The 9129-nt window shown below is 37.9% G+C and overlaps 2 protein-coding genes across 2 annotated transcripts; both read left to right on the top strand.

Annotated features, from left to right (window-relative positions):
- LOC104451388 (G-type lectin S-receptor-like serine/threonine-protein kinase SD1-1) lies at positions 1-2389 on the top strand. The gene is made up of 6 exons (XM_039314342.1): positions 1-166; positions 970-1094; positions 1162-1372; positions 1547-1784; positions 1861-2015; positions 2085-2389. Exons 1-6 carry the CDS (start codon positions 1-3, stop codon positions 2387-2389), a joined length of 1200 nt encoding a protein of 399 aa, XP_039170276.1.
- A 1256-nt stretch (positions 2390-3645) lies between these two features.
- On the top strand, positions 3646-8097 carry LOC104451488 (G-type lectin S-receptor-like serine/threonine-protein kinase SD1-1). Its single transcript, XM_039314341.1, has 3 exons — positions 3646-3745; positions 7565-7802; positions 7880-8097. The coding sequence occupies exons 1-3, from the start codon at positions 3646-3648 to the stop codon at positions 8070-8072; spliced, it is 531 nt and encodes a 176-aa protein (XP_039170275.1). The 3' UTR covers positions 8073-8097.
- The last annotated feature ends 1032 nt before the right edge of the window (positions 8098-9129 follow it).

Raw genomic sequence — 9129 nt, 5'->3', positions numbered from 1 at the left:
ATGAGCTGGAACGGGTGGACGAAGGCAGCAAGCAGGCGAGTTGACCAGCGGAGCGGGGCGCTGGCCTCCTCGAGCGGACGGACGATGACCGCGACTACTCTGGCAACGGCGACGACGGCGGCTGCGACGAATGAGCGGAAAGGGGCGTCGGGCTGGCTGTCGCACGGTGCAACTCCTTCTCCCTTCTCCAAGTTCAAATGAAGAAGATGATGGAGACAAGGGGGAAGTGATATCCCACCTTTCCAAGAGCCAATCCTAGCCACCCTTGCCCCCACACCATGACATCACTTGTGATGTCACAATCCACTAACTCCAACCTCCCACAACCTTATTTCAATAGGTTCAATTTCATTTTCTGCCAGGGCATGAAATCTTGTACAACAATTCCTTCAATTCCAATCAATTATCTTCCAATTGAGTCCAATTAAAGTCCATAAATTAATCCAATGTTCCTAATAAGATTTGTAACACACCATGACTTCCAATTTTAGAATTCGATCTTAATTTCACGGTTAATTTCACTTTGGCATAATATTAGCGCGTCCTGATCTATTGGATAGCTTTTAGGGATTTTCATGCATTTGACCTGTGGTTGATCAATTCAAGCCACAATGTACATCTTTGATACATTGGCGACTTTCGGTTGTCGGGGTAATCTCAAGGTTTCAAATACGAACACAGGGTACCCAATCAACAGAAAAGTTGGTCCAGTGTCGATCGACAAAATTGTGCGATCTGGTGGAATCACCCACACTCGATCACATGCCTCTGTCGAGTCAACCTATCTCTGGTCTCTAATCGATTTTTATTTGTGCCGTAATGACCCTTGCAGATTAGTTCGGTCGAAAGGTTGTTTTCTAGCCAAATTCTCGAGTCTAATGCATTAGAATCTCTTAACGGCTTCACCCAATAGACTAGTTTTCGCATGAGTGGCCGACTCAAGGAAAGAAATTATATGCATCCTTGTAGGCTTACAGAGTCAGAAGGAAGACATTGATTTACCGTTATATGATTTTTCGACCATTGCCATTGCTACTGGACATTTCTCACTGACCAACATGATTGGAGCGGGTGGCTTTGGTTCAGTCTACAAGGTAATGAGCTATGGATTTGCAAGTTTACAGAACACGATAAGCTTATTTACTTGAAAATATAATGCAGGGAAATCTTTCCCTGGGTCAAGAAATAGCGGTGAAGAGGCTGTCGAAAGGTTCAAGACAAGGCCTTGAAGAATTTATGAATGAAGTACTCCTAATTGCCAAACTTCAGCATAGGAATCTTGTCGGACTTCTTGGCTGTTGCATTGAGGGAGAAGAAAGAATGTTACTATATGAGTATATGCCAAATAAAAGCTTGGATTATTTCATTTTCGGTTCGACCTCCTTGATCCTTTTCATTTCCTTTTCGCTCCACCCCCATTCTATTAGTCAGCATGTCATTTGTGCCTCTGCCTAGACATACAACCAAATGCAAATCAATAAACTCATTTCCTTTAGAGTGCCGAGCTTAAATTTTTAAGACTTACATTAGGTTTGACTGTATGCAGATGATGACATAAGCTTCTTGTTAGCATGGAAAAGTCGCTTCGACATAGTTTTAGGAATCACGACAGGACTGCTTTATCTTCATCAAGATTCAAAACTGCAAGTCATTCACAAAGATCTCAAAACAAGTAATATTTTGTTAGATGTGGACCTCAATCCTAAAATCTCAGACTTTGGCCTTGCAAGAATCTTTGGAGGCAATGAAAGAGAAGCCAGAATGAGAAGAATCACTGGTACCTAGTAAGTTTCTTATCTTGATTAACGAGCACTATCCATGAACACCGGGTAGATTTAAGTCTCAATATTCTTAATGCAGTGGCTACATGTCTCCAGAATATGCTTTTGATGGAAAATTCTCTGTGAAATCCGATGTTTTTAGCCTTGGTGTAGTTTTACTAGAGATAGTAAGTGGCAAAAGGAACAGAGGGTTCTGCCATCCTGATCATCAACACAACCTTCTTGGGCATGTAAGTACAGTATGGTTGTCCAAACTCATGTCTTTTAGGTGATGCTTAATGACATAAATGGATTTGTCCCAAGCATGGTTGTTGTGGAGCGCAGGCAGGTCCTTGGAGCTTCTATATGAATCTCTATGCGACTCCTTCATTGCATCCCCAGTAGAGAGATGCATTCATGTTGGTTTGCTATGTGTCCAAAAGCTTCCTGGAGATAGGCCGACAATGTCTTCAGTCGTTTTCGTGTTAGCCAACGAGGAAGCAATCTTGCCAAAGCCTAAACAGCCCGGTTTCTATATGGAGAGAGTTCCATTGAGCACAGAGCTATCTTCAATAAGGGAAGACTTATACACAAGGAATATCATTACGATCACCATGCCAGAAGGTTGATGAACTTCCCATCGAGGATGTTCCCTGCAGTGTTGAATTTAGAATTTTAGATCAACTTTCTCGGTGCATGATGGTAAAAAGGTTCAGAAGATTGTGTACACAAATCTTTGGCTACCTCGCAGCAAGGACTGTTTAGAACTAGACGAGGGCTACAATAAAAGATTCTCGTTTTAAGATTCAAAGGCTCAAGCAACTTGGGAAGGCCTTTTTATTGAAATTCATTACTAATGATTATTTGTGGAGATAACTTATATCGACTCTCTAATCTTTTGTAGGAACGAGTAATTATATTTATTCCTTCACTTTCTCCTTGGACGTTACATCAATATGTACCATCCGAATGAAGCACTTCCGCATTTATAAACAATATAAAGTATCTATTATTCGGTCTTAATTGAATGAGTCCGACAACACTTTCAGTGCACTAATCAAAATAATAAGAGTTAAAAAATTCTATTGCCCTGATGTTGTTATATGGTTTATCCAATATTTGAAATTCAATAGACTGATTCATTAGCATGTGGGCTAGCATTAACTTCCCTGGACTCCCGGAGTTCCCAAGTATTTTTGTCAAATATATTGTCTCATGCAAAGAAAGGGGAAAGAAGAAAAGAAAGCAATGTGGAATATCAGACTAATTTATCACCCAATCTAACGATGAAAAAAATCGGTTAATTAGATGTGAACTAAGCACTTCAATGTGTGATAATTACAGTGAGCTAGATCTTAATGTTGCTTCATCAGGTTCTCAAGTTATAGAAAACATTTGCTAAAAACAATCTGAAATGTCTGTGCAAGCATTGTGATATGTGTGGATATGAATCTGTTGATTGATTGCATATTGAGGACCATTTAGCATGAGAGTATCAAATGAGTTTCTTATTTTCAATGACATGGATTGCCATTAAAACGATATACACTATCAAATTATATCACCAATATTTGTTTAGAGTTAGTATCAAATCCATCTTCACATTTCTTCTATTATCACTTACCCTCCTCTACTTTTAAAAAACACCACTTAACATCTCGAGGTTTGCCATTGGAGATCACTTTACATCTTTCGCATCTTCCCTTATTTACAATAATGCCATTTCGTTTCTTGAAATGTCCCCACCCAAGTCATAATTTTTCTACCACACCCAAACCCAAAACCAAACTCAAAACCAAACCACATAACTCTAAGCTCAATTACTACTCATTGGCTGCCGCCCTGGCCACCGCCACAATGGTGGCAGCGGTAGCAGCAGACGATGATGGGTGAAAAAGAGACGAGGGTTTGTGAGAGACTTGGCGGATTAAATTCCAAAGAGAGGCAACTTGGTCATTTTAGCAATGAGATATTTTCAGAGGATGGTAAGTGGTAATTTTTTTAAATAGAGGAGAATAAGTAGTAATGGTTGAAAAGTAAGGATGGTTTTTGATATTTTCATTTTCTTTTATTTCGTTGGGAAAAATTTCGAATGACAAACAACTAAAGTAGCTCCATGAATCTACGTCTTCCTTAAAGTTACACTCAAATAATTTCTGCTGGACAAGCAGAAAGTTTGGAGGACGGACGAACAAATAAATTTCGCTAAGCCAGAGTACTCAGAGAACTTAAAGAAAATGAAAAGAAATTCATCATTACGATAATCGTCAGAAATTAGTAGTCTACAGTAATCAACCAACTGAAGCAGTTGAAAGCTGAATTTCAATGAACAATCGTCATTTGATTACTTATGGGAGGTTCCAAGTCTAAATATGTCAAATGTAAATAGTTGGACCAAAAACAAGCAAAAAAAAAAAACAACAAAAAAACAACAAAAGGGTCAACTGTATGCAACGTCTTGTGACCGCTATGATGCTCATCAGAAGGGCCCCATGGTGGCTTTTGAGAAGTTCCTCTCACGTTTTCATACATTTTGACCGGACAGATTCACAGTATTTACAAATAAACGATTCAATTAAACGTAGAACTCAGACCACAAGTCATCGACCGAAACAAGAACGTCCTGCAGCTTTGCAGGAGTCTAGTGTCTCGCTCAACTTGGATAAATAACCCTTAACAACGAAAAACAGGCACACAAAAGTCCCCTGACCAGAGAAACCCGAAGATCCAAAATGCGGGCGCCCCTTCGTTAGATAAGCGGAGAAATTCTTATTTGAATAGAAAAGTGGACTTCTCGAGATTTCTTCCTTTTAATTGATTCGATTTAACAAATCGATCTACATCCTCGAATAGAATCGGGTTTTGTGCATGAATTCAAAGTCGAAAACATAATGTAACATGTTTTCCGACTATGCTTTTATACATTTTTAATGCTAAAATACTCACAATTTCACATCACAACTTAGGTCTCTGATGCCACATGACTAATGCCACAATCGTATTGTTAAACACATTGTCAATGTACTCAATTACAGTCGATCACGATGCATAATGTGGTGTAGTTCAAATAGGAATATGCATTCACATAGGAAATTTATCATGTCATTTTAGATAATTAAACTAGTAGCAAATGCTTAGCTCAGATGTATGCAACAAATATGTTCTAAACATCACTTTTTCTCTCTTCAGAAGTAATATGTCATGTCGTGACGTGCCTTTCAAGCAAATCAACCCATCAACCTCAATGACTTTTAAAAATGAATTTATAAATTCATAGAATAGATAAGACCACTTGTATGAGAATACCCACAATCAAGCAAATCAAGCCAATGAACTCAAAATCCTATCAATTAAATAAGAAGTGATATCTAAATTCAAGTAACTAAGACTCGTCTAGGTAACATTATTTCAAAGCCAAAGCGTTCACGACAAGTTGACAAAAGATATCAAGAATGACCAATCATGATGAATATCCACTAATGTGAAGAACAGCCACTCACGCGACAAATTTTCTTGCACTCTGTCTCTCTATTGAACTTTAGATTAAAGTGGGTTTACGGTTAAAAGCAAAGCCTTTGCAAGTATTAAAAGATCCTAAACTTCGCTGACTCAAAAGATGAACAGAGACGTGAAAAACATCAACCAAAATAAATTCGGAAGTAGGTTGTAATCAATATAAAATTTTAAAAGTTCTTTCTAATCAAACCATAACTCAAAATCGATTTTTATCAAATCTTATGGCTCCACATCACCCTATGTTATCATTCTCAATAAAAGTTGCAGCTAAACACTTAAGTTGAATCTAGTAACTTAGGCCCTATTTGGTAATACTCCGAAACAACTTATTCTGTTCTTTTATTCCCCAGAGTAAAAAAGAACGGGAATTCGTTTGGTAAATTTTTTGCTCCCAAGAACAAAAATCAATTTTTTGTATCCCTAAGAATAGATTTGGAATAGAATCAAGAAGCAAAAAAAGTTGCTTCTTATTCCTAGCAACAATTCCTAGAATTAATTCCTTTTTTTTTTTTTTTTTTTTCTCTTCTCTTTCCTTTCTTCTTCTTCTTTCTTTTGGCTGGCCAGCAAACTAGAGCCAGCAACCTCGCCGGCCCATGGCAACGTCGAGGCTCGTTGACCTGAGCCTCACCATGGTTGAGCAAGGCTCAACCTCGCCTTGGCTAGGTGAGGTCAACCTTGCCAGTCGGCATGAGGCTTGGCCTCACTAAGCCAGGGCAAGGCTAACCTTGTGTACCTAAGCGAGATCGAGCTTCGTTGGTGGCTTGACGAGGCTCGCGAGCTCATCGATCTCACCTAGCCGATCGTCGGCCACTTTGCCGTGGTTGGCAACCGGCTACCAAGAAGGAGGAAGAAGAAGAGCAAAAGAAAAAGAAAAATTTTAAAATAGAAATTTTATATCAGGAATAGAAATTTTGAATAGTTATCAAAGCGTTCTTTTTCTCATAACTTATGCCTAAGAATATAATAAAAAAATCATTTATGATAAAAAAATTGTTCTTGAGAACATAATCTTTACCAATAGCACCCTTAGTATTCACATGGGTCCGAATTTTTGAGAAAACATTTCCTAAGTAGTTTCGATGATTGACAAAACTTAAAGACTTGTTTTTGATAAAAAGTATTTTAAAGTGGAAAGTCTAATGGGATATGATCAAACGATCAATCAAAATTGGTTTATTCTTCATTCCTTACATATTTTGTCAAACAGCTAGGAAGGAGACAAATACTCATGCAATAGCTAGTGGTGATTGGTTGGATTCCTTGCCATACTCATAAAAAAGTTTCAAAATGAAAGTCTTCTTAATATCTATCGGAGATTCAACTTTCTTGAAACATCTTATTAGAGGTGTTCCTTCCAATTCTAAACACTCAACTTTTGGAAACCCGAATTGCTATATGTGCGGTAGAACTTATGGGAAGCTTCACCCTCGGCGATCCTAAAGGTAATAAGATCTTCTCAATCATATTCAAGACCAACTGATAGATTGGCTAGATGATCATCTTGAAGATATATCCAACGATCAACTTGGACTAGGAGGAATATAAGAGAAGGTTTCGAAGTTGAAAGGATGGAATTCACATTCATGAAAATTGAAACTTTTAATTCCAAAGTCTAAAGAGTATTTTGTGATCTTATACATTCGTCTCAGTAAGCGAAATTATATAACCTTTTAGAGGCTTAGAGTGTGTAAGGAGTGATACACACAAACTTAAGTGTTAATGCGGGAGAGTGGACGTAAGTTTGCAAAAGCTTAACCACTATAATTTTGAGTGTGCAATTTTCTATCCCTTACTTTTATTTATTTATTGTGATAGAATTATATACTGATAAGACCTGACCACTTCATCAGACGTTGCCTCATAGTAATATTTGTTTAAATTATTTCATTTCCGCATAATCACTTATTCACTCCCTCTAGGTAATAGTTATAGTCATAACACAAATTTATGAGTTGATTTAGAAAATTCTTCTAATTAGATGAACAAAGAGTAAGAATACGCTACGCAACGGCACTAGGAATCTTTTCGAACTTCTTAGCTGTTGCATTGAGGGAGAAGAAAGAATGTTACTATATGAGTATATGCCAAATAAAAGCTTGGATTATTTCATTTTCGGTTCGACCTCCTTGATCCTTTTCATTTCCTTTTCACTCCACCCCCATTCTATTAGTCAGTATGTCATTTGTGCCTCTGCCTGGACATACAACCAAATGCAAATCAATAAACTCATTTCCTTAAGAGTGTGGAGCTTAAATGTTTAAGACTTACATTAGGCTGACTGTATGCAGATGATGACAAAAGCTTTTTTTTAGTGTGGAAAAGTCGCTTCAACATAGTTTTAGGAATTGCGAGAGGACTTCTTTATCTTCATCAAGATTCAAAACTGCAAGTCATTCACAAAGATCTCAAAACAAGCAATATTTTGTTGGATGCGGATCTTAATCCTAAAATCTCAGACTTTGGCCTTGCAAGAATCTTTGGAGGCAATGAAAGAGAAGCAAGAACGAGAAGAATTGTTGGTACCTAGTAAGTTTCTCATCTTGATTAATGAGCACTGTCCATGAACACTGGGTAGATTTAAGTCTTGATATTTTCTAATGCAGCGGCTACATGTCTCCTGAATATGCTTTTGATGGAAAATTCTCTGTGGAGTCCGATGTTTTTAGCCTTGGTGTAGTTTTGCTAGAGATAGTAAGTGGCAAAAGGAACAGAGGGTTCCGCCATCTTGATCATCAACACAACATTCTCGGGCATGTAAGTAAGTATGGTATGGTTGTCCAAACTCATGTCTTTTAGGTGATGCTTAACGACGTAAGTGGATTTGTCCTAGGCATGGTTGCTGTGGAGTGCACGCAGGTCCTTGGAGCTTCTACATGAATCTCTATGCGACTCCTTCATTGCATCCCAAGTAGAGAGATGCATTCATGTTGGTTTGCTATGTGTCCAAAAGCTTCCTGGAGATAGGCCAACAATGTCTTCAATCGTTTTCATGTTAGCGAATGAGGAAGCAATCTTGCCACAGCCTAAACAGCCCGGTTTCTTTATGGAGAGAGTTCCATCGTGCACAGAGGCATCTTTAATAAGGGAAGACTTGTACACAAGGAATATCGTTACGATCACCATGCCAGAAGGTCGATAAACTTCCCGTTGAGGATGTTCCCTGTAGTGTGCAATTTGCAATTTTAGATCAGCTTTCTCAGTGCATGAAAGTAAATAGGATCAAAAGATTGTGTACACAAGCATATGCACCTAGACTGGTTGAAATTGGACTGAATTTTTTACATGAGTCTGTGTGATTGTAGCTAACTCGCAGTTAGGACTGTTGAAAGCGAGATGAGGGCTGCATAGAGGATTCTCGTTTTTATGATTCGGTGGCTCAAGCAACATTGTGAAGGCCTTTTTATTGATCATTGCCAATGATTATTCGTGGAGATAAATCATGTCAACTCTCTAACCTTTTTAAGGAGCAAGTAATTATATTTACTGCTTCAATTTATTCTTCTATGATACATCGATATGTAGCATCCCAATAAATTATTGACACATTTATAAACAATATAAAGTATCTATTGTTTGGTATTAATTAAATGAGTCCAACAACACTTCCAGTGCATTAATCAAAATGATAAGAATAGCAAATTCTACTGTCCTGATGATGTTATCTAGTTTTGCCAATTTCGAAATTCAATAAACTGATTCTTTAGTATGTGGGCTAGCATTAACTTTTCTGGGCTTTGGAGTTCCCAAGTTGAAATTGTCAAATATATCATCTCATGACAGCAAGAAAGGGGAAAGAAAAAAAGAAAGCAATATGGAATTTGAGACAAATTTATCACCCAATCTAACCATGAAG

This window comes from Eucalyptus grandis, chromosome 6 (genome assembly GCF_016545825.1).
Source record: "Eucalyptus grandis isolate ANBG69807.140 chromosome 6, ASM1654582v1, whole genome shotgun sequence".
Classification (NCBI taxonomy): Eukaryota; Viridiplantae; Streptophyta; class Magnoliopsida; order Myrtales; family Myrtaceae; genus Eucalyptus; species Eucalyptus grandis.
This window is presented reverse-complemented; position numbering and strand designations above follow the sequence as displayed.